This window comes from Anguilla rostrata, chromosome 18, assembly GCF_018555375.3.
Source record: "Anguilla rostrata isolate EN2019 chromosome 18, ASM1855537v3, whole genome shotgun sequence".
NCBI classification, from domain to species: domain Eukaryota; kingdom Metazoa; phylum Chordata; class Actinopteri; order Anguilliformes; family Anguillidae; genus Anguilla; species Anguilla rostrata.
In genome coordinates this window covers 1,543,230-1,568,714 of record NC_057950.1, presented here as the reverse complement: position 1 = coordinate 1,568,714, position 25,485 = coordinate 1,543,230, and the positions used below count along the sequence as shown (strand labels likewise).

At 50.5% G+C, this 25,485-nt stretch overlaps 1 protein-coding gene across 2 annotated transcripts in view; it reads right to left on the bottom strand.

The window, feature by feature from the left end:
* LOC135244517 (sodium/calcium exchanger 1-like) overlaps positions 1–25,485 on the bottom strand; it is a 124,681-nt gene that overhangs the window by 29,748 nt on the left and 69,448 nt on the right. The window contains exon 3 of one of the 2 annotated variants that reach the window (XM_064316861.1): positions 3,051–3,160. In XM_064316861.1, coding sequence (XP_064172931.1) covers positions 3,051–3,160 — 110 coding nt within the window. Of the gene's footprint in view, positions 1–2,308; positions 2,410–3,050; positions 3,161–25,485 lie in introns of both variants that reach the window. The other variant, XM_064316863.1, reaches the window with a different exon arrangement.

Genomic DNA, 25,485 nt, shown 5'->3' with positions numbered 1-25,485 from the left:
CTGTAAAGCGCTTTGGATAAAAAGCGCTATATTAATGCAGTCCATTTACCATTTACCATAGACCGTGAAAGAATTTATCATACTACAGAGTGTGTAGGTATAGTAACAAGCAACCAGCAACGTACAATCCGGTGCTTTCAAAGACTGAACTATCAAAATCACCAGCATCACAGGCTAGAAGTGGTCAAACCGGACTGAGTCCCTGAAAAGCAGCATGTTGTCTGGGAAAATAGTGCATGCATGACATAATTGTTATTTTGGCTAAGTAAGGGTCGTGGCAAACTCTGAGTGTTTCAGATTCATCAGAAGAAATGCTTACTGGGGGAAATAAATTACTTTGGGGATAGCAGTTGTTTGCAGTACGCCTTTTAAAGACTTGGAAGCTGCTTCTGTCATAAACCTTACAACTGACTGTTCTGAAAGTGTCCAATAACAAATGGAAACAAATGGTAAACAAACCTCAAAAGGAGAACAGAAGGCATTTAATTAGGTCTCACTTGCTCTAAACTGTCATTGGATGCTGATTTTCTGTGATGTTTTCACCAGAGACGTGCAGTAGTTTCCTAAGTGCATCTGTACCACAGCCAGCAGGGCCGGTGCATTCAAAGCCCGTCAGCTCAGGGGTGGGAGAACAGTTTGTTTTTTTGGGGTTTTTCTTTCCAGATGAAACATAATTCAGAAATGCCAACTGTTTAAATGATGAACTGATCCAGTACCGGGCTGGGATTACACACGCGGGCCGAAAGGCCGTGTCTGCATAACTCTGCTTTTTAAAAGACACGGTGAAAAATATAATCAATGTCCAGAGAATGTGCAGCGAGGTGAACACAGTTTATCTTCAGCCCTCGTCTCACTTACAAAGTTTAGAGAATAACTCTGTGTCTATAATCACTTGCGGTTTGTACACTGATAAATTATGGATTTCTTTTACTGTAAAAAAAAAAAAACAAATTCCCAATAAAGCATGTCAGCCGGTGTGCTTTATTAATTAAACAATTGCAGTGGTTTAGAAAAGCGCGGGCAGTTTGACTAAATCATAAACGGCTCTTCCCAGTCGGCTTCGCCATACGCAGTGCGAAAGCGCAGAGGACCCGTGATCACTCCCATAAAGGACGGAGCAAACAGATCATCACCGCTTACGATGCAGACGTCTGCATATTAGCGGCCGGATAAATATTTATTTTTCCGTAAAACATTTCCTTTTATGACCAAGTCCAGTAAGGCTAACCGCATCGTAAACGTGCAATCTCCCTGTCTTCAAAAACACGAGATGCACTTTTTTAAAAAGTTGGGCTTTGATCATTTTTAACGGCACGCCGCTCTCCGAAACGGTAACAGCACTAAATATGAGCAGCGGGCGTCCTTTATGGAAAATAATGTTTTGATCTTTACCTCATAATTTTTTAGCAATGCTTGCTGTGTAATCACTGCTTCAAATATGTATTTTTTATCAGTTAGAGTGAACGCGCCTCACTGCTGAATAAATCTCTGTGACCAAGCTGTCGCTCTGCATTATTCCCCACAGTGTCTGCCAGGAGGGCTATGAGTGATATTTATATTTGGGAATAGTTATAGTTCTGAGGTACAGTAACAGAGAGAGGCCTGTGCTAGATGTGTATAATAAAGAGCTCTACTACATCCTACAGCTCTGAAGAACAAGGTGACCTTGAGAGGAGAGTTCGGGGGCATAGACGGGCATAATAACGCTCACTCACTATTCTGTATTCATAAATCTGTAGAGTCAGGCACTGATTACTGCCAACAGAGTCAGTCTGGCCATGCCAGTAAACAGAGACTCTGTCACCGCACAGTGAGATGGGTCCTCACAAAGCAGGGGTCCTCACAAGGCTGAGATCCTCACCCCCCGGTGTGTTACACCTGTGGGCAGGTAGGGCAGGAGTATTCAGCCTCGCCCTTGGAGGGCTGCAGGGTCTGCTGGTTTTCCTCCTTCCGCATGTGATGAACACAGGTAACTGGCTGGACTCGGTTTCCTGCTTCTGAACGGGTCGCTGATTTTAAGGGGAGAATTTTTTTAAAAGCTACTGTTCCGTGGCTCCTCCCCAGGGGCGGGGTGAGACCCCTTCTCAAACGGGGCGCGGGATACGCGGCGTCTGTGAGTGTGTTTCCGGAACTTTCTGAGGCCAAAGCTGGGAGCAGGAAGCCAGGAGAGGAAGAGGAAGAGTAAGAGGAGGAAGACACAGACAGACACTGGAGGAGGGCCGGAAGGGGCCAGAGAACGGTCTGAGAGGCGGGGGGCAGGGGGGTGGGGGTTGTTTTACGACCCGTCTGCTTTGTGGTACTCTCACACCTGTCCACGGCCTTTTCCAGTGCGGCTCCTGCAGCTCTACGTAGAAGTAGGACTGCTTATCGTACGTCTCGCGGTCGAGTATATTAATGGAAATGCTCTTCCTGTAGGGAACACAAGACAACAGCGGAGAGGGGGGGTTGGAATCATGCAGGTTAGGCACAGGCACGGTTCGAGGCCCCGCCCCCCTACCCGGTCGCGCTTGCCCCCCGCCCCCCCCCCCACGCCTCCAGGACAGGGCGGGGCGGGACAGCGCGAAACAGGAGGGCCCGTTACGCATTCCATGCAGCCGAGCTCACGCCAGGAGGGTTCCCCCGTCTGTCAATCACTGCTGAGAGGGTGTGGCTTCCAGTTACAGCCTCAACACCAGAACAGAACTGTCACTTAACCCAGGACTGTTCAAAATGAAATGGGATCTTTTTTTTATATTGGGGCCACCAGCTGCTTTGTACCCTTAGTCTGTTAAACTGCGGTACTTCCTGGTTTTATACCGGTGCAGTGCACACCACACCAGGGCACATTCCCATCGATCGGGTCGAATGGCGATAGAGATTTTCCCAGGTAAACTGCAGAGCAGGACAGGGAAAGACACTGTCCCAGGACAAACCGCCAGCCCTCAATAGCAGTGCTTCTCAAAAGCGTTTCAGCGTTTTTCTGCCGGGTTTGCTCCCTCCTGGCGTGTCGCCCCTAGTGGCGCGAATGCGAACTGTGTCCGGGAGCAGGGGCCTCGCAAACACACCCCCACCTTCTTTACTCTCAATCATGTCCACCAGCCGGGGCTCCCCGATTTCCACGAAGAAGGCCTTGTTTTTCTCATACTCCTCGTCGTCAATTATTCTGACCTTTATAATTTTGCTGAAACAGAAAAAACAGAGAATAGAGGTTGCAGGAGAGAGACAGAGACAGAGAGAGAGAGAGAGAGAAGAAAGAAGAAGATGAAAAAGAAGCAGAAAAGTATAGCAAACGGACGAGGCATGCGGAGAGACATGCAGACACACAGGCGGTGGAGGGGTGCGGGCGGTGGAGGGGTGAGTGGGGTGGAGAAGTGAGAGTGGTGGAGGGGTGGAGGGGTGAGGGTGGCGGAGGAGTGAGTGGGGTGAGGGTGGTGGAGGGGTGGAGGGGTGAGTGGGGTGGAGGGGTGAGGGCAGCACAGACGCTGATCAGCACACAAACATGACACAGCTAATGAGCAGCTTCATATTGGCTCATCTACCTGTAAAACAGCAAATACAGAAGAGCAAAGCGGAACCCTGTGTACACTCACTCAGCGCTCTGACCCTAACCCAGGCTGCAGACCCGCGGTGCTACAGCCCTGCTGCGGGCGCTGGGACTGAGCTACCCGCACCGCGCGGCTGTCTGCCAATCACACGCACGCGCTTCCAGCGTTCATGAAAACACTGCAGTTAATTGGGGTCAAGCATTATGGGATGGCTGGGCAGCGGGGGGGCTTTCACCATGCCCCGTTAAGCAGCCAGTACCACGGAGATCAGCGTGTGGGTTCGGTTCTGAGGAGCTTCACACAGCGGGGCGGCGAGCTGGATGCAGAGGACCTGGATCAGCACTGCAGGCCCGGAGACGCCGCCTTCGCGCTGTTATTCTACGGCTGAGCGGGAAACAGATCACTCCCCCTGCCGTGACCTCACAGCTCCCCTGCAGCCCAGGCACAGACCGACCCCAGCCATGCCCCGGCCACGCCCCCGCCACGCCCCCACCCCGCCCCCGCCCCGCCCCCTCCTTACTGATCCCGATCTGACAGGGCTGCCCGGAACCTGCCGAGGAGGCGGAGCTTGACCAGAAACACAGCATCCAGTGTACAACGCAAGCCTGAGTCAGCCACACCAAGCGCCCAAACTCCACGCACGAGCTGGCTTTCACGACGAGGATGCGTTCAGGTCGTCCGATTCGGGACGCCCAAGCTCCCAAAAAACCACAACCTCACAGATGCCTCACTAAACTCCAGCCTGCTGCCAGGATCAAAGTCTGCTCAGAAAGGTCTGTTTACTGGGAGATGGCAGAAAATGAATTACAATTAGCCGCGGGAGACTAAATGTCCAGATACAATCGATATGCTGACTCCCCAACTATGCGAGCACTGCACTAAATTTACATTTGGGTTTCCGCCTCAAAGAGCCCCTCGGCACGGAAGCCAGGAGCCGCTGCTCGTTCTGTTTCCAGGCCAGCCGGACGCTGAGCGAGTCAGCTCTGAGCTGATGACACGCGCAGCCGAAGTACAGAGCATCATGGGAACCTGCCGCTGAGAGACAGACAGCACAGACCGCGGCAGAAACAGTCTGCACGCTAAGACAAACAAACACATAACTCTGAGATGTCCTCTCCTCTTCGCACAGAGAACCCCGCCATTCTCGCCAAACCCCCGACAGCAGGGCGCTTTCAGAGCCTGTAAAGGGCTGAAGTCTCTTTGTTTTTCTTCTTCTTCCAGAAGCGGTCCTCCCTGCTGCAGCTGCACACACACGGAGCGACGGCCAGCGTGTTATGTAAGTGCGTTCGGAACGCACGGCGGGCGCTTTGCCACACCCGCCCAGTCTGAGCCACGCCCCGCCCAGTCTGAGCCAGGCCCCGCCCAGTCTGAGCCACACCCCGCCCAGTCTGAGCCACGCCCCGCCGTCCCTCCAGCGAGACGCCCAGGCCCCTGTTTTTTTTGGTATGGGCCGTCTCTGTCGTCGAGCGTATTTGTTTACAGGGAGCTCCATGGCAACGCCAGCCGCGCTGCATCCAAAGCAAACGCATTCCCGGGACCGGCGGCCCGGAGAATCCGGCGGGAGTTCCGGTACCCCCAGCGCCCGTACACGGCTTCACCAACGCTCCGATGCCAGCCTCCGCCCAGGCATGGCACTGCCAGACCAGCCAGCCTCCGAGGAAGAGCTTTCATGGTGACGCTGGCGTGCAGGCTGATGGGCCAGCGATTTCACTGCACGGAACTTTCCGGAACAGGAAAGACTCAGCGAAGGCTCGGCTGCAACGGCTAAGTTTCACACGTTTATGGAAAACGAGGCAGGTGGAGGAGCTACAGGAGACAGCGTCTCAGCAGCCGTCCACAGACTTCACACGCTACTGGGGCTCAAACCAGAACTCCCACCACCTCCCTGTCCTTTTCACAGCGAGTGTGGCTTTTCCTGCTTCTCAGATGAGCATTCAGATTTCAGAAATCTCATACTTCTCGTCTTTCACGCAAGTATTCATGGAAAAGTATAAGCTTTCCACTCTTCAGAGGGAGGGGAAAAAACAGGACAGGCTGCAATTGTGTCTTTTTAACATCACCTGAGAACCGACAGGTGGAAAATGCAACAGTGACAGGTTTAATACGCATGCGACAGCTTCCTCTGAGAAATTCGAGAAGCTGATTAATAAATAAATTATTTAGCGTATGTGTGTAGCACTGATTATGCAGGATACTGCATGAGACCACGTTTCCTAGGAAACACGCTGTTTGGGGTATGTATACTGGGTGTAGATCGCTTCCAGATCTTGGCACTGATAAGTGCCATAATTTGCACAGATGGATCATATCACAAAGGGGAGACGTACACAGCTAGCACTCTGCAGAGATTACTCTTACTGTCAGAACAGCAACCTGCCAGATGTCAGGCACCAAAGTGTTGGGAATGAAATATAAAATTCAGCTGGTGACCTTTCGAATGCACGGATACAAGGTGTAGGAGACATACAAATCCATCAAAGGCAGCTCTGAATAATTTCCTGTATTTTACTGCATATGAGGACGGGGACGAGCGCACAAGGTTAAAGAGAGAGCAGTGTACCACAGGGCTTGTTTGTGGATTCACCGTATATACTGTCATTTATTTCATTTGTGCATATAAGCAATAGGCATGCACAATTCTGATTTTTATTGCTTTTGGACATGTTCTTTAAAAGCATATATAGAGCAGGTTGTTTTGGAGATTAAAAAAAATTCTAAATCAGGATTCTAGAACTCCACTGCTTCCAGTTACCAAGAGGCATCGTGACATCAGCATCAGAATGTTCAGCTAAGAACATTCTACTCACACATCTGTGACCTCACAGATGAAAAGCTGGAGGTGGGAGGGCCAGCGGGTCAGTGTGACACTGTGAACAGGAGAGAAATCATCCTTAAGTTTTTCTCCCTCTGAAACAAAATGGGTCACACGCCAAGTGCAAGGAGGCGGAATCGCGACGACTAGCAGGACAGCTGATGTCTTCATCAATAATTACTGAGAAAGCTTTTACCCTGCCAGGGCATCAGAACTCAGAGAACCCCCTCACAGGGAGAAGGAGAGAGAGAGAGAGAGAGAGAGAGAGGGAGAGAGGGAGAGAGAGACAGAGAGAGATAGAGAGAGACAGAGAGAGAGAGAGGGAGAGAGGGAGCGAGAGAGAGAGAGAGAGAGAGAGGGAGAGAGAGAGAGACAGAGGAAGATAGATGTCAGATTGACCGTCTACTGCACCCATGTCTCCCCAGGGGAAAGAAACGACACCAGCAGGGCTGGACACTGTCAATACTCCGTCCGATGGGCTCAGAATCTGATCACTGGCCTGTTCAGTGTGCCTGGCATTAAAATCCAATCCTCTCCGTAATGCTTGAGGCGCTGTCTCCAGTGCACGACTCTGGAACAAATCACTTCTTAAACAGGCTTAGAGAGGCCACACAAAACATACTGCCCAAAACACATCACACACTGCACACACACACACACACACACACACACACACACACTGCACACACACCACACACTCACACACACACACACTGCACACACACCACACACACACCACACCCACGCACACACACTCACACACACACACTCCCACACACACCTGGCCAACACTGCTGCTCCCTCTGAGCCCAATCCAATGATAGCACCCTTGACAGATTTCTCATTCCCAATATTTTAAATAAAATACAGGCAAGATAAATATTACATTTACACTAATAACGGACATAATCAAGTATGACAGGAATGATATTTATGATAGAATATCGTATCCCTATGCTTTCTGAGGAAACACTGCAGTTCCAAAGTTTCAAAAAATAAAACAAACCAACGGTGCCAAAACAAAACACACCCTGGTCAAGGTTAGATTGTCCACTGCTCATAAAAAGATGGCAAGCTTGTCTCCTACACATTCACTCTATTTAATGAGCGTTTCCATTAAGAGTCCCTGGACTTGCGGTGTTTTTGCGCCACAGAGCCAGCTGGCGATCATTACCGGCACTAACTTCCGGAACGTTCTCCTTCAGGGCCATTGAGCTGCGGTAATGGACCCTTCAGCCGAGGACCGGACCTCTTCGGCGCGTTCGGAAGGTAAATCGCAGGCACACAAGGTCACATTCCCACTACGATCGCCGCTCCTGTTTGCCACGACTCGTCAAACCAGCGTCGTCCGCGGGCAAATGAAGCCCGCCGCGTTTTTTTATTGAGCAAATTCAGTGTAGAAACACCCATTTGTGAAATCGTCTTAAATCTACCCACGAATGGGGGACTTCGTATGAATCAATGAGGCTTTGTTAATAGCGCATCAATTCTCTTCATAGACTGCTCGATAAGGTGAGCACCGAGCTTTGGTTTTGTATCTAACAATATCGACCCAAACCAGGATGGGCCCAGCCCTCATCTCAATGTAAACCTAATCTGATTTTAACTCCCACAGGGGTAGCCTCACGCGGCTAACTGCGCTAGCTCTGACAGCCGGTATCTGCAGAAGATGCACAGCTGGGAGGCTGGGAGCCTGTAAGCTCCCCCCCCCTCCCCCCTGCTTCTTCCAGCACAACATGTGATGCATAAGAACTATAATTTAATGCAGAATAACAACTTTTTCCAGCATTGTACTGCTTCAGCCTAAACAACCCAGGGAAGAACTCCTGCAATCAGTGCTTTCAGTTTGCTAAAGAGGGAAATCACACTCCCACTATAGAATATGGTTGGGACTCCAGACTCCAGTTTTCATGTTATCACACACACACACACGCACATACACATGCACGCACACTCACACAGGCATGCACACACAGGCGCACACACACACACACACACACACACATACTCACACAGGCATGCACACACACCACACACACACACACACACACACACACACAGCGCACACCACACACACACACACACACACACAACAGCACACACACACACACACACACCACGACACTACACACACACACACTCACACACACACACACCCACACACTCTCCCACACACACACAGGCACACACACACACACACACACCACACAGCGCACACACACACACACACACACACTCACACACACACACACACACACACACACACACACACACACACACCACACACACACACACACACACACACACACACAACACTCACACACACACACATCACACCACACACACACACACATCACACACTCACACACACACACACACACACACACACACACACACACACACACACTCATGTTCTCAGTGGTGTGTTTTTTGGCTGCTGTGACAGAGGGCCGCAGGATTACCATGTGGCTGCATGACTGCTTTAAACAAATAACCCAACAGGGACGCGTTCAGCCCCACAGCATCGGGCCTGCTCGCAGATTCATGGGCCTAACAGGAGTGTGAGAAAGCAAGTGAGAGAATCTGACAGGCAAGATGGTCAGTGGCAGACTGTATCCACACAGCAAACAGCACTCTGGTTCTGTGTTACAGCATTGCTTTTTCCAGAACTTTCTCTAGCAGTACAACAGTACGACAGTATTAGGGATCATATATTCAATACCTTTAAAATAGGCCTACTTCGTTATTAGCTTCCGTCCTATAGTTCATTCTTCCAATTATGTGTATCTTGTCCTCGGAACGTCCTCCATGTGTCTTTTCAAAGATTAAAGATAACACAAAAATATCGAAGATACACTCATAAAAACGACAAAAGAATTAGATTTAGTAATGATTAACCTGGTGGCCAGAACAGGAAGTTAAAACTGCACTGATGCTGTGTCTATCCTTAATCTTCTGTTCATTTATGGAGGTGTCAGTTGGAACTGCGCTTCCAGCTGCTAGGAATGAGCGGCAGTTGTACCACCCTGCATGAATCGACAGGTGCATTTACATTCTGTACCGAGCTGTAATAATATTTGAACAACAATTAGACTTGCTATAAAAAACGGTAATGCTGAACTTGCACTTGCTTCCAAAATGCTATTTTTTTTAAAACCAGGAACGTGTACTTCCTACTCCAAGTATTTGTGCCACTCAGAAAATCAGCAAGCCGGGTTTATAGAAGGCACAATTTAAATATTTATGATAGATCACATTTGTTATGCATATGAATGTACCACTCATCCAAGCAGAGCTGCGTGAGGTTCAGTAGAACGATGGCAATTACAATTAATTTAAATATAATATGCACATATTTATAATTCAACTGTCTTCTTGCTGTGTCTCATTTAATTCATTTTCACCAACCTAGCTAAATTGTTAGGGTTGAGCTTCTTGGCTCACTGGACTGAAAGCAAGCTAATGTAATTTTCTATCTACCAAGGATACCAAAGGTTAACTATCATAATTAACCTCATAATGCATATTTTATTTTATCATATGAGCAAATACCAAAAGCAACAACAAAATGACTGGTCCAATGTGTACAACCCCAAGCTAACTGGCTCTTGCTAACACTGCAGTTCCTTAACTTAGTGAAAAGGGACCTTTTCAGTGCACACAATAATTGACTTTTTGTAAAAATGGAGGAAATGTTATTTTATTGGGAATTCACAGACACCACAAGCTGTCCCGTTTCCCAGACGACTGCAGGTGGGTGTGCTTGTCTCTCAAGAATTCAGCATACGCCTCAAAGTGATTTACCGCAGATTTCTGCAGGAAACCAAGAAACTGTTCAGGTGGAAGGAAGCTGTGAGGAACCCAAGGCAGAGCGAAGCCTCCTGTCTGACAAGCCGTCTGAAAAACACGACCGGCTGCCAAGTCCTTCGGATGAATTCTGTACAACTGCAGAAAGCAAACAAACTACAAGCTTCATCCTGGGACCGTGTCAATTCCTTGTTCTTTCTGGTCCCCATCTTTTTATTTTTCTGTCCCAATTCTGAATCCCCAAATTTGTAACTACAGGCCGGTTCTGTAGGTGATCCATGCAGTTAGAGCACCAACTGACCGCACAAACCACTTTCGGGGAGATCCCACTGCTATCATCCCAACTGACCAGAGGGGGCGCTGCAACACCGCATGGATCTCCTTATCAGTACTTTTTCATTCGTGTCGTGATCATCAGCTGCATTTCCATTAGGCCACTCATGAAACTCAATCCATGAATACATAGAACATTACAGGCACTTTGCAATTCATAAATTCTATTTTTATTAATCTCCTGAATTGACTGGATTTAAATAGAATTGACCCAGACCTCAGAAGACCATCTTTAGCACCACACAGCCAGAAGGGTAACCCATGTGCCCTGTGAGATTCACTGGCGTAGCAAACACACACATCCAGGGTTTATAAACACATACTACTCTATTTATTCACACAGGTGATCCCCTGGATCCAAACAGACAACCTTCTGCTCAAGATCTCATCTGGCTCACCCTGGCACACCGAGAATGAAGATGACCACCACACAACAGTCCACCTCACCCGCCCGGTGTTTATCCAATAGCATCCAGCCAGCCGGCTCTCTCTATAAATGCTCACATTAATCTACTGCTGGAAGACCAGAGAGGAAAGTTAAAACAGACTATTACTAGCTAGTGAGCTTGATTAATAATGTTATTATTGGCCTACCAACACCATACTTACATTAGTTCAATTAGTGCAGAATGTCTTAAGTCACTGATGTAACTCCTCTAAGGTAGTAGTAGTCTCACCTTTGCACTTTTTTGAGGCAGCAATGCATTGTGGGAGGCTTTAAGTGCTGGTTTTTCTTCATTCACTTGGATGAATGCCATGACACCTACTATTTCTCAGAAAGGCTTTGCAGTATTTCTTTTTTCAGTTTATACATGCATAATGGTTTTCTTTCCTCATGTTTTCACAAGAAAAACATCTGACAGACTTACATCCTAGCAAAGATCACCCCCACACCTCTCACCCACATACCTCCCTTACCCCCGCCCCCCCCCCCAACACACACACACACACACACACACACTTTTCTCACGTGTTGAGAACATTGTATTTCTGTGTTATTTCAACCTGTTTACCATGTGGATTAACCCTTTGAAGAGAAGGTTTTTTGGAAGTCGATGTTCTAGAACTCCACTGCTGTCAGTCACCAGCAGTGATTGTGACATCAGCATTAGAATGTTCAGTTAAGAACATTCTAATCACATATTTGTGATCTCACAGCGTAAAGGGTTAATTCCCCTGACAGGCCACTCATTTTGAGTGACAGTCAGAGAGAGGGACAAGATGGCGGTGCGTAGACGCAATTTCTGACTGCAGCTACCGCCCGCTGGTGGATTCTGGGGTCAAAGGTGTCCCTGGGAGGAACGAATGGGGATCTGGCTTTACATTGGTCTGATGTGAACTAAACAGCCACGAGCTCACAAAGAGTATGCAGTTAATTTGCCCACATATTCCATTCAGTTTGGTTATGAATCTGATCCTGTAAATATATGACCAAGAAATGTGTGTTTTCGTATTTTAATCTTCCCCTTAGTCCCTCCCAATTTGGAGCACCCATGGTTATTGGTGCAACACATATGTCAATTTGAAAGTAACAAAAAAAACAAAAAAAACAGCACAGGCTCTCCTCCAAAAAACCAATGTCAAATTGCTGGTCCACCCGTTGAGCGCTTGTTCAGACAGACCGCGTGTGCAAGATGGGCCAGAGGGAGTCGCTGGTGAGCGATGAGACGATGACGCTCCATCGACTAAAATCCCTCCTTCCCTGCCGGTGCTACAGCCAACCCAGTGGCCCCTGCTCCTCTGTCATGTCAAACCAAACTTGTGCATTCAGACACTCAGTGCAACCTTTCCAAGGGCTTCTGGGATATGGTCCTACTTGGCATATATTGTGCTGACAGGAGAAGGTCAGGTTCTAAGTACCAAGACACCGGCTGAAGGTCTAACACATCTGTGTGCTAACGCGGGCTCAAACACAGGTTCTGTGTGCTAACGCGGGCTCAAACACAGGTTCTGTGTGCTAACGCGGGCTCAAACACAGGTTCTGTTTCTGTGTGCCAACGCAGGCTCAAACACAGGTTCTGTGTGCCAACGCGAGCTCAAACACAGGTTCTGTGTGCTAACGCGGGCTCAAACACAGGTTCTGTGTGCTAACGCGGGCTCAAACACAGGTTCTGTGTGCTAACGCGGGCTCAAACACAGGTTCTGTGTGCTAACGCGGGCTCAAACACAGGTTCTGTGTGCTAACGCGGGCTCAAACACAGGTTCTGTGTGCTAACGCGGGCTCAAACACAGGTTCTGTGTGCTAACGCGGGCTCAAACACAGGTTCTGTGTGCTAACGCGGGCTCAAACACAGGTTCTGTGTGCTAACGCGGGCTCAAACACAGGTTCTGTGTGCCAACGCAGGCTCAAACACAGGTTCTGTGTGCTAGCGCGGGCTCAAACACAGGTTCTGTGTGCTAACGCGGGCTCAAACACAGGTTCTGTGTGCTAACGCGGGCTCAAACACAGGTTCTGTGTGCTAACGCGGGCTCAAACACAGGTTCTGTGTGCTAACGCGGGCTCAAACACAGGTTCTGTGTGCTAACGCGGGCTCAAACACAGGTTCTGTGTGCTAACTCAGACTCAAACACAGGCTTTCTCAGTGCTAACACATGTTCAACACAGGTTCTGTGTGCTAACTCAGACTCAAACACAGGTTTTCATGCCAAACACAGCAGCAGAGGGAACGGACCACAGTGAGGAGAAACCAGCCTCGCTGTGTCTCAAGGGCAACCAGGCTTCTTAAAGCAGTCTTTAAGCACAGAGACACTGAATGAAGAAACCATGCGCACAAACTAAGACGCACTACAGATGCTCAGCTGGTACGGGAAAACTGTCCTAAAGAATTTCCTTTTTTAAAAGGTTCTGCGGTAATCCAGGGTTTTGGGGGGATTTATGCTTAATGCAGTCAAAGCCGCGTCAGATTCTGCTCTTCTGTTTTTTCCTGGACTCCAGGAAGGCAGGCGGTCTCCGTTCTCTCTCGCACTTCCTGCTAAACCTGCTAATGAGAATGTGACCTGTGAACGCAGCGGCTACAGAGGCCAGGAGCTGCCGCAGTCGCTCTCTCTCTCTCTCTCTCTCCCTCTCTCCCTCTCTCTCTCTCTCTCTCTCTCTCCTGCGCCCTCCCTCTCTCTCTCTCTCCCTCTCTCTCTCTCTCTCTCTCCCTTTCTCTCTCTCTCTCTCTCTCTCTCTCTCCCTCCCTCTCTCTCTCTCAGACACGCGAGTGAAGCGGTGGGCCTCTGACCGACCGAATCGTTTCTCACCCGTTTGTGATGACATTCCAAACGGCGCTGTCGCACGAAACCGCAAATCACAGAACCCGCAGCAGCGCAGACCGTGACGCTGTTCACCATATCGGCGTTACGCTCAAACACGCTTTAAAGCTCAGCGGCGTACTGAACACCCTCATCCACAGCGCCTCACACAGCTTCAACTGGGTACTTACACACTGTTTAAAAAAAAATACAGCCACTTATAAACGCTGGATATCTGCTGAAGCAATTCAGGTACGCATTACCTCACTTGGGAATCAAACCTGCAACCACCTGAGTTACAAGCCCAGCTCCCGAGCCACTGTGCCAGACTGCTGATCTGTAACAGGTGCAAAAGCCAGTAAGTCCAAACGGGCAGCGTCATCTGAGTGATCGTGTAAGAATGCCAAAACTTTTATGGTTCTGCTCCACTAATCCAGTGAAGATCAGAGTTGCTGCAGCAGTAGACAGCACTGACAGGGGGAATAATGGCTTTCTGGACAGTTCTGCCTGTGGGCAGAGAGGCTTCTGAAGCTTGAAAGCTTCACACGCAGGTGGCGCTGAGTCACAGTCTGCAGGTTTTTAAAAACGTCAGCCGTCAGCCTCCGGGACTCAACGCCCAGGCTGCTCTGCTCACATACCTGCAAGGTGCCAGCGTGCTCTGCGCCAACAACACCGCAGAATCAACACCACAGAATCAACACCAAACACGCTCTGCGCCAACGACACCGCAGAATCAACACCACAGAATCAACACCACAGAATCAACACCAAACATGCTCTGCACCAACGACACTGCAGAATCAACACCAAACACGCTCTGCACCAACGACACCGCAGAATCAACACCACAGAATCAACACCACAGAATCAACACTGCAGAATCAACACAGCAGAATCAACACCGCAGAATCAACACTACAGAATCAACACCAAACACGCTCTGCACCAACGACACCGCAGAATCAACACCGCAGAATCAACACCACAGAATCAACACCAAACATGCTCTGCACCAACGACACTGCAGAATCAACACCACAGAATCAACACCAAACACGCTCTGCACCAACGACAATGCTGAATCAACACCACAGAATCAACACCGCAGAATCAACACCAAACATGCTCTGCACCAACGACACTGCCGAATCAACACCACAGAATCAACACCGCAGAATCAACACCACAGAATCAACACCAAACACGCTCTGCACCAACGACACCGCAGAATCAACACCACAGAATCAACACCAAACACGCTCTGCGCCAACGACACCGCAGAATCAACACCGCCAAATCAACACCACAGAATCAACACCAAACACACTCCGTGCCAGCACACACTGTGAATCGACACCGGGGAATCCAAGTCAGTTCTGATTGGCTGATTTCATTTGTGGTTGGGGCAATTAGAAAAGAGGCTGATGATTTTTTTTTTTTAATTTCCCATCTTAGTAGTGAGGGTAAAAGTCAGGATGTGGCCTGCTCCAAAAATAATTCTAATTGCCGCTGTGTGTTACTCAGTGCTGAATGGACTCAATGCCACTGCTTAATTAAACTGTATAAGCAGACCCTGTTCATTTACAGACTCTAAAGTCAGTTCTTGCCAACAGTGGCACAGCTGCCAAGCAAACGGCCTCAGATGAATTGGTAACGATGGTTAAAAACCGCCGCGGCGCGTTAGCCTTCGAGAATCCAGACCGCTCCTGCCGCTCTGCGGAGGGAAACCGGGAGAGAGAGAACCAGAGAGAGAGAGAGCGAGGGAGAGAGAGCAGGGGAGAGCGAGAGAGAGAGAGAGAGAGAGAGAGAGAGAGCGGTGAAGCTTTTATCTAGAAGCTTCCGCTTTGCGCACAGACAGAGGTGCTCATTGGGGAAACGCTTCTCTCGGTTCACGGCCTTTACTGCACGGCGCGTTTCTCACAAAGAAAACCGTTTTATTTCTGCTCCATTCTCATTCTGCTCAACTGAAGTCCACCTTGGAGGAGAGGAGCAACGTGAGTGACAGGCCGTGAAGGTTTGACTCAATTACAACACTTCTGATGGGCACCTGCTGTCCACTGGCTATCTGAAATAACTCCAAACGTCCTATTAGAACTCCCCAATGATCAGAGAGCTCTCATGTTTATGCAGGGGGTTTTGGATTGTCGGTAATTATGAATTGTTTGGAGGAACTTCTGCAACTTCTGTCCTTTTGGAAGTTGAACAACCAGATTAGCAAACCCAACGCCTCACCAAGCTTTACTGAGCCACCTGGTTCCACAAAAACATGAAGATACTTAGAATACAGCTGATAATATGCCACCTCTTGGGTCACTGACCCAATCAGAAAACACTGACACACACTCATTCACACGCACACACACATACATGCGTAAACAGACACACACTCACGCGTACACACATACTTACACACAGACACACATTCACGCGCACACACAGACACACTCACACACACACACACACATACTCACACACACACACACAGACACACACATACACACAAGAACACACACACACCTTCAAATGCAATATTTATAGTTACCCAAAACCCTCAAACACAACAAGTGCTAATTAAAATAATTGAATAGTCTAATCAGCTTCAGTGATTAAAGAAAGAAAAAAAACTACATTTCATTTTACCCATCTCCTTCTACTCTGGACTTCCATTATCACATCAAGCATTATTAGTGATAATGATCAGAAGAGGTGCTGGCTGAATGTGTGAGCATTAGAGGAGGCTCAGAGCATTGGAGCAGGCTCAGGCTTATAGTCTACAGAGTCTACAGAGAGTGCTGCAGTTACAGTATTTGCACAATATTCAGAGGCACACACTGGCCTCTTCCTGAGAAGTGAGGTGCTCCTCCCTTGCTGAAGTGCATGCTGGATAATTTAGGATGAGGGTAGGTTGTTAGAAGTGCATGCTGGGTAATTCAGGATCAGGGTAGGTCTTTAGAAGAGCATGCTGGGTAATTTAGGATCAGGGTCGGTCGTTAGAAGTGCATGCTGGGTAATTCAGGATCAGGATCGGTCGTTAGAAGTGCATGCTGGGTAATTCAGGATCAGGGTCAGTCGTTAGAAGTGCATGCTGGGTAATTCAGGATCAGGATCGGTCGTTAGAAGTGCATGCTGGGTAATTCAGGATCAGGGTCAGTCGTTATAAGTGCATGCTGGGTAATTCAGGATCAGGGTCGGTCGTTAGAAGTGCATGCTGGGTAATTCAGGATCAGGGTCAGTTGTTAGAAGTGCATGCTGGGTAATTCAGGATCAAGGTCAGTCGTTAGAAGTGCATGCTGGGTAATTCAGGATCAGGGTCAGTCGTTAGAAGTGCATGCTGGGTAATTCAGGATCAGGGTCGGTGGTTATAAGTGCATGCTGGGTAATTCAGGATCAGGGTCGGTGGTTATAAGTGCATGCTGGGTAATTCAGGATCAGGATCGGTGGTTATAAGTGCATGCTGGGTAATTCAGGATCAGGGTCGGTGGTTATAAGTGCATGCTGGGTAATTCAGGATCAGGGTCGGTCGTTAGAAGTGCATGCTGGGTAATTCAGGATCAGGGTCGGTGGTTATAAGTGCATGCTGGGTAATTCAGGATCAGGGTCGGTGGTTATAAGTGCATGCTGGGTAATTCAGGATCAGGGTCGGTGGTTATAAGTGCATGCTGGGTAATTCAGGATCAGGGTCGGTGGTTATAAGTGCATGCTGGGTAATTCAGGATCAGGGTCGGTCGTGCTCCTGGGCACGTTCGTTCCACAGCGCGATTTCTGCTGCTTATAAACGCTGGAGAGGAGCGGCTATTAATCAAACCACGGAGAGCGCAGAAACCCCCCCCCTCCCCCCCTCGCCCCCCCCCTCCCCCCCCTCCCCCAGCAGATGAGACAACAGCAGCTGCTTCATCACAAAGCTCTCCTTCCTCATCACAACACAGCGTGCTGACGCGCGGAGATCCAGAAAAATCGGGTTTTTCGAGTATTTTATTTTATTTTTCTTGCAAGACCACAAAAAAACTAAGAATGTTTTATGATAAAAACAGGCCAACGGGGATCAGTGTCTGTTATGACAAGAGCAGGAGACTGCGTTTGTCCTTCTGTGATTCTGAAATGAACAGATGGTCACACACAGCCTGGAAGAAAGAGAGAAGCATCGCAGTTTCTACTCCGAATACCCAGCCACTTCTGTACAATGCAAACCCTTCTCTTTGGTTGACAGATACAATAGCCGAACAGTACAACAACCAATGGGAGGGAAATATAGTGCCAAAACGGATTGGCAGCTCATCACCTGAGTCTGAGAAGATTACACAAACACCCTCAAATACTGCATCATACCAGGCCACACAGCTGACCCGGAGCACTGCACTGTGCAAGTACATGCATGCATGTGCAAATCTGATATCCACACCTATTCACATTGCGTCGCCTTTTCATTTAAATCATATCCAGAACACGTCTGTGTTTTCATGAGAGCTGGGTATTATTTAAAAGAAAAGCAATCAGTGTGATACATTTTTGTTGCTAATGAAAACATAAGAGTTTCTGGGAGGACAGAACAGGGAGAGAGAGAGAGAAAGAGGGGATTGTGGGTGGAAAAGGATGGGAGGTCGTTAACCTTTGAAATGAGACAAAGGAGGAACATTTATTCTCATTAAGGTCCTTTTCCCGTGTCCTGCTACTCCTGACCCCTTCCTAATGCTTCCTCCGACCCGGGGACAAGATCTGTGGAGGAGATCGAGAATCTCACAAAGGGGTCCTCCTCCTATTGGCTGAGACGGGCACAGCGTGGTCAGGTGTTTGTGGGAGAAAGAGCGGGAACAGGGAGGACGGATCGCCGCGCTGGCGCTCTGCGGCACGGGCATGTCCGGCCGCCGCGGTGCGGCCCAATCAGAGCGGAGGCGGCGCTTCTGTACGGCGCGGCAGGAGGGCGAGGTCACAACGCGAGCGGAGGAACGCCTCCTGTTTTTGTTTTCTGTTGCTTCCTGGCACACAAACTCCATCCGCCCCCCGCCCCCCACCCCCCCCCCCCCCCCCCCCCCAGCCCCGCAATAAACCTGTCGTCCCGGCGCAATCGATGAAGCCTGGCCGATGATCTGTATCGACCTCCATTCTGCACTGGAGGAGCAGCGCGTGCTCACATTACTCCTGCCTGACAAGCCCTGCAGCGCACAGACCACAGCGCAGCTGTAAAACCTGCAGCTCAGACTCCACTCACTGAGAGCTCTGCACATGAATATAACAGGCATCCTGACAAACACACACACACAGACGCACACACACACACAGATACACACACACACACACACACACACACACACACACACACAGATACACACACACACACACACACACACAGATGCACACACACACTCTCACACACACACATGCACACACACATAGATACACACACACGCATGAGCGCACAAACACATAACACACAGAGGTACACACACACACACACAGACGCACACACACACAGATGCACACACACACACACAGATGCACAACACACTCTCACACACACATGCACACACACACACAGATACACACACACGCATGAGCGCACAAACACATAACACACAGATACACACACACACACACACACAGATGCACAACACACTCTCACACACACATGCACACACACACACAGATACACACACACGCATGAGCGCACAAACACATAACACACACATGCACACACACACACAGATACACACACACGCATGAGCGCACAAACACATAACACACAGATACACACACACACACACACAAACGCACAGATACACACAGAACATGTATGAGCAGGTACACACATAAATGAACGCGCAGCAATACAAACACACAGAAATACAGAGTCTGTCACACACAAAAGCACCGCTTGACATGCAGGGGGAAATAAGACCTTTTTTTTGAGGACGTGTCACATTCCAGCTCTGATCCAACACCAGCACGCTGGAGGCAGTCAGGCAGGACTCGTTTTAAAAGGCCTTTTCCGAAGGACAGAGACTCTTTCTCTGCCTCATACCAACAGGCATCCTCCGATCACTGTGGACAGTGCTGACAGTGGAGTCTCGGGTTTACAGAGCGCAGATTACACCCGTGATAACACGACTCTGATTTCATCACTTATTACTCATAATAACTGCTCACCATTACCATGTTAAAAATTACTGTAATTTTAACGATTCAATTCAATTCAACGTGACTTCATCCATCCCCAGGGCAGTGGAGATCATCTGCTCTGTGGAACACCAGGGTTCACTGGAGTCTGGGACCTTCAGCCATTCGGCTGAGTAATAGGGGGAGATGTTCTATAGATATTTCATTCTCTGGGTTCCGGACTGGCACTCAGTGTTTCTATCCTGTTTCGAGGGAACATCGAGCCCCCAACCACCTCCCCCCCTCCAGGTTCCAGCTGAGCCCTGGTGGAGCAGGAGGGCGGGTGTTCCAGTCACATGCCCCCCCCCCCCCCAGTTGGTGTTTCGATTCAAGCAAATCAAACGCTGCCGAACCCCTGAGCCTGATTCGCCGATTCCCGACCGGGAGACAGGAAGTGAGCGGGAGAGCGCACGACGCGCGCTCTGAGAAACAGTCTGTGATTGGCCAGAGCGCCGTCTGACGATGAGACGGAAACGCGTTCCTGGCCTCACTCAGAGTCAGGCAGGTATGAGCCAAAGTCCGACGGTGCCAGCACCTCGCAAAATCACTCCCAGCTGCTGAGCAGACAGAAGTATGTATTCATACGAGGGGGATGTGTGTGTGTGTGTAAGGGGGGGGGGGGATCTCTTCCTGGGTTCTGGCCAGAGCAGAGGCAGGTAACAGACGCTGATTTACGATGGTCAGACTGTTTCCTCGTCTGCCCGCTGGTTTCTGACGCGGTCCCGTTTCGCCCGAGTGAAGAGCGTCCTCTTCCCAAAGCGCCCGCGCGTCTGTGTCTGCTCCTCAGGAGCGCCCGCGCGTGTCTGTGTCTGTGGCTGCTCCTCAGGAGCGCCCGCGCGTGTCTGTGGCTGCTCCTCAGGAGCGCCCGCGCGTGTCTGTGTCTGTGGCTGCTCTTCAGGAGCGCCCGCGCGTGTCTGTGGCTGCTCCTCAGGAGCGTCTGCGCGTGTCTGTGGCTGCTCCTCAGGAGCGCCCGCGCGTGTCTGTGGCTGCTCCTCAGGAGCGCCCACGCGTGTCTGTGGCTGCTCCTCAGGAGCGACTGGCGCACTCGTGCTTCAGGCCAGCGGATCATTCTGCACTGCACACCGCAGAGAGCAGCAAACTCAGATCAGCTGAAAGAGGAAACAGGAAATGAGATCCTCCGTTCCACCACTTCCTGAAGTCTGTCACCACCTCAGATGGGAGCAGATTTAGAGTGGGGGGGGGGGGGGGGCGCACCTGTTTGTTTACCCCCCTGACCCCGGGCCTTGAGCCGTCTTCTAAGATGCGGAGACGCCTGGAGGAAAGGGGTTCCTCCCTTTCTCCGGCCGCTTGGCGCTGAGCGTGTCAGGGCTCCACCGCTCCAGGCCAGAGCGCACGGCGGTGAGACTCTCTCTCTCTCTCTCTCTCTCTCTCTCTCTCCTGTGCGTCTGGAGGCTGCGCTCCCTCCACCTCCACAGAGCACACCGGCTCACGCACTCTCACAACCAGCACCGAATGAGCGCATCTGGCTGGGATTTCAGCCCTTCTGGTGAAACGTCCAACGAGGAAGCAGCTGCAAGACATCCAAAAAATATCTTAAGTGGCTTCAAAACTACTAAATCAGCAACGCCTAGAAAAAGACATTACTGATGTGAGCCGGGAAAAGAGATGATTTCTGCTTTTCAGTGAGATAAAGCGGACTGAGAGCCTGGCAGAGGGGAAGGTATGCTGCAGGGAAACATGCTGCAGGCTGACTGCAGAGCAGCAGGTGCTGAAATTGAGACGTTTCCTGCGGACGGTAATGAAAGAACATGACGGGTTTCAGAGGGGCAGGAGCACCACCTCGTTCTCAGAGATGAGCTCTGGCAACCTGCCGGGTCGCTCTGACACCGGAGACACCGCGCTCCAGGTCCCGAGCCGAGCGCGGCGGCCATGTTGGAGCCGCGTCCCCGCTGGCTGGCAGGGCGGGAGATTTGACCCTCGAGCTTTATCCCCGTTCCTCCGCCAAACGCCATCGTTTCCGTCAGGATCCATCGCAGGAATCCTGCGCTGTGGGCCGCCAGGTCCCACAAAAATCCCCCCGTCCAGCCCTCCCACGCGGTTTAAAGTTTCCACGGCGAGCTGTGACGGCGGGAGGACGGAGGGCCAATCAGACGTCAGCGTCTGAGCGTTTGAGAAGACGCAGGCTCGGCGCGGCTCTGGCCTGTTTCCAGCCCGCGGACGGCGCTTGGCGGTAAACAGCTCCGCGGCGGGGCTAAATTTAGCGCCTGTGTTCCGCAGGACCGTACTTAGCGGGGGCTCCGCTCGTGGCGGTCGGAGCTGCGTTTGAAGCGCTCGTATATCATGCAGACGCTGCGGGGCTGCGGAGGCCGGCCGGGGACGGTTCAATCAAAGCCCGGAGGTGAAGCGCGGGCTGCGGTGTGGGAGATAAGACCGCACGCTCGCCTTCCCGCGCCTGGCCCAGCTCACCCGCCGCGCCCATATAAGGGCAATTTCTTTAAAATGTGACCCTCTGACCCCCGCCTCCCTCCGAAGAGTCCGTGTACATCGCCGGTTGTCGTCATAGCAACGGTAGCCGTGCCGACGAACAGTGGGACTGTGTGTACAGGGAGCGTGTTTCCTTCACAAAAGGCCCCATAAATAACTCACTCCCAGGGTTCAAGAGGGCTCGAGTGGTATGGGTTTTTGTTGAATCACCTGAGAAAGATAAAGCCTTTACTCTTACACACACACACACACACACACACACGTGCACTCACACACGCGCACACACACACACAAACGTGTCAGCTGCAAAGATGAGAGAATATACAGTTCAGCCCTCAGGCTCTGTACATAATTCATACTCGGGATCTTCATGCTGCCTCCTTGGTGTTCCTCTGCGTCTCCCAGGCCAGAGTGTGAGCAGAGAAGAGCTTCTTACCCCCTCTTTCATCAGTCTAATCCAGCACAGACCCATCCAACAGCACATATGGAGATAAGCAGCTACGCTAAGGGCCTGTGTGTGTGTGTGTGTGTGCTCTCCAGGACCAATGCTGAGGCACATGTCACATGACCACATACGGTACATTTTGTTGATTTTCTTTAAGATAGCACTGCATTTCCTGCTTTTTACCCCATGTGAGCGATTAGTGGAGTCCGAGGGCAACATGTTGTATACTAGCCCTACCTACTGTACAGACACCAGTCGACGCGCTCAGAACAGGCCTCTGAAATGCCTGATCTCCAAAATCGTCTCACTTTACCTCGTGGCGCATACGCGTAAAGTTAAGCAATTAAAAGCTATTGTTATCATTACCGACCCGCAGGCTGGTGAATATAACAACATAAGCCTTCTATCTCCATCTCCAAGCCTTAATCTTCCCTTTTCAAAGTGTGAGTCAGTCAATAAATTGACTTGAGGGAGTCAGTGTGCATACAAAAGCTAATTTCCCCGCAATATCACGCTGTGCTGACCCCCCCCCTGCCCCCCCCCCCACTCCTTATCTTCTGCAGCCAGTTCCCACCGTCCATAAATGATACAAACCGCTCATTACATAATCCAGCCCCACAGGGCCCGCCGACACGGGCAGAACACACACAGAACACTTTACAGCACAAAGAGCGATGTTTTTACTTCTGCTCACAGCGAAACGCGCTTGGAAGGACCCCGACCTGTCTACAGTTCCCCTAAAAGAAGACCTCTGGCCGAATCGAGCAGCTGAGAGAGTGACTCAGAAACAGGGACACTGTGAACCTCACATCAGCTACCGAAACTGAAAACAGAGAAACGCTGAGTCTGGCCCTTTAATTTAATTTAATTTGGTTTCCATTGATTCGTTACAGTCTATGGAACCCTGTCCACACAGCCGGTGTGTGAACTCGCTCACACTGAAGGCCTCGAAGTTCTCAGAGTATCCTCTGTGTTCAGTGTGTCTGAATTAGCCCTCTTTTTAAATTTCATTTCTCCCCTCAATTTAACTGTCACACTGAAAGAGTGAGAGCTGAACATCTTCCAGCCAGCGGTAAACACGGAATCTGTGAAGGACTGGATCTCTCTTTCTGCTCACGGGCCAGGAAGATACCGGGGTTTACTGAGGGGGGGAAAACAGGAAATACACTCATTTAAAGCCCCGGACCACTCTCAACCATCATAACTGCCCCCTGTTCCATTCAGGGGTTCTGCTCCAACCATCATAACTGCCCCCTGTTCCATTCAGGGGTTCTGCTCCAACCATCATAACTGCCCCCTGTTCCATTCAGGGGTTCTGCTCCAACCATCATAACTGCCCCCTGTTCCATTCAGGGGTTCTGCTCCAACCATCATAACTGCCCCCTGTTCCATTCAGGGGTTCTGCTCCAACCATCATAACTGCCCCCTGTTCCATTCAGGGGTTCTGCTCCAACCCTCATAACTGCCCCCTGTTCCATTCAGGGGTTCTGCTCCAACCCTCATAACTGCCCCTGTTCTCTTCAGGGGTTCTGCTCCAGTTCTGTGTTTAAGGGGCCTTTAGTTTAGTTTATTATTCAGCAGCTCAGTGGCCTTATTTGGGAAACCTGACCTTCAATCAGCTTCCTCACCATTTAATGGACTGGGGAGTAAAGCTGTTATTTTAACAGACAGATTATTAGAATTGGATTTTTTTCCCCCACTTTTCTTTTTCCCATTTCCTTCAGTCCACAGGGGAGCGTTGTGTGACTGCATGTTTTTAATTGGCGCAAGAACACAAAAAAAAAGCGGTCAGTTTAGGTTATTTTTGAAAATCGGTGACTGTGAGACATTATCCAATCCGGTTACGCAGACTGATTTTAGTCAGGTGACTGGGATTCTGTGATTGATGGGGCACTGTGCTGCAGCAGCTGCACCCGTCTGGAATTTTTACCTGGCAACCTTTCGATTATCCCCCGTCCCAAAGCTCTGCCGCACATTACCAGCCCTCACCCAGGTGGGCTCCGTCCCGTCAGCCGCGAAAATCAGCGCTGCAGCGGGACACGGGGGAAAGCTGGATCCAGCAGCGGGACACGGGGGAAAGCTGGATTCAGCAGCGGGACACGGGGGAAAGCTGGATTCAGCGGGACACGGGGGAAAGCTGGATTCAGCAGCGGGACACGGGGGAAAGCTGGATTCAGCAGCGGGACACGGGGGAAAGCTGGATTCAGCAGCGGGACACGGGGGAAGCTGGATTCAGCGGGACACGGGGGAAAGCTGGATTGGGCAGCGGGACACGGGGGAAAGCTGGATTGGGCAGCGGGACACGGGGGAAAGCTGGATTCAGCGGGACACGGGGGAAAGCTGGATTGGGCAGCGGGACACGGGGGAAAGCTGGATTCGGCAGCGGGACAGTTTCGGTTGGTGTTCATTTTGGCAATTGGCGAACTTGCCGAAACCGCCAAACAATGAAATAACACTTGCCCCTGATGACCTTGAGCCAAAGTTAAGGGCAGACACTGACAGAGCGTACGGGCCACGCAGGAGGGGGCGGGAACGGGAACGGGGAGGGCGATGTGAAATATATTTATCTGGGAGTGTCTGGGACGCGCGGGACCCTGGAGACGCTGTTCTAATCTTAGCAGCGCGGAGCAGGTGTGAGAAACCCGGCGGAAAGGTTAGCCTGTCAGCTAGCGGGGACGAGCGGGGAGAGACGGGGGAGGGGGGAACGGGGCGGGGAGGGGGAGCGGACGGGGACG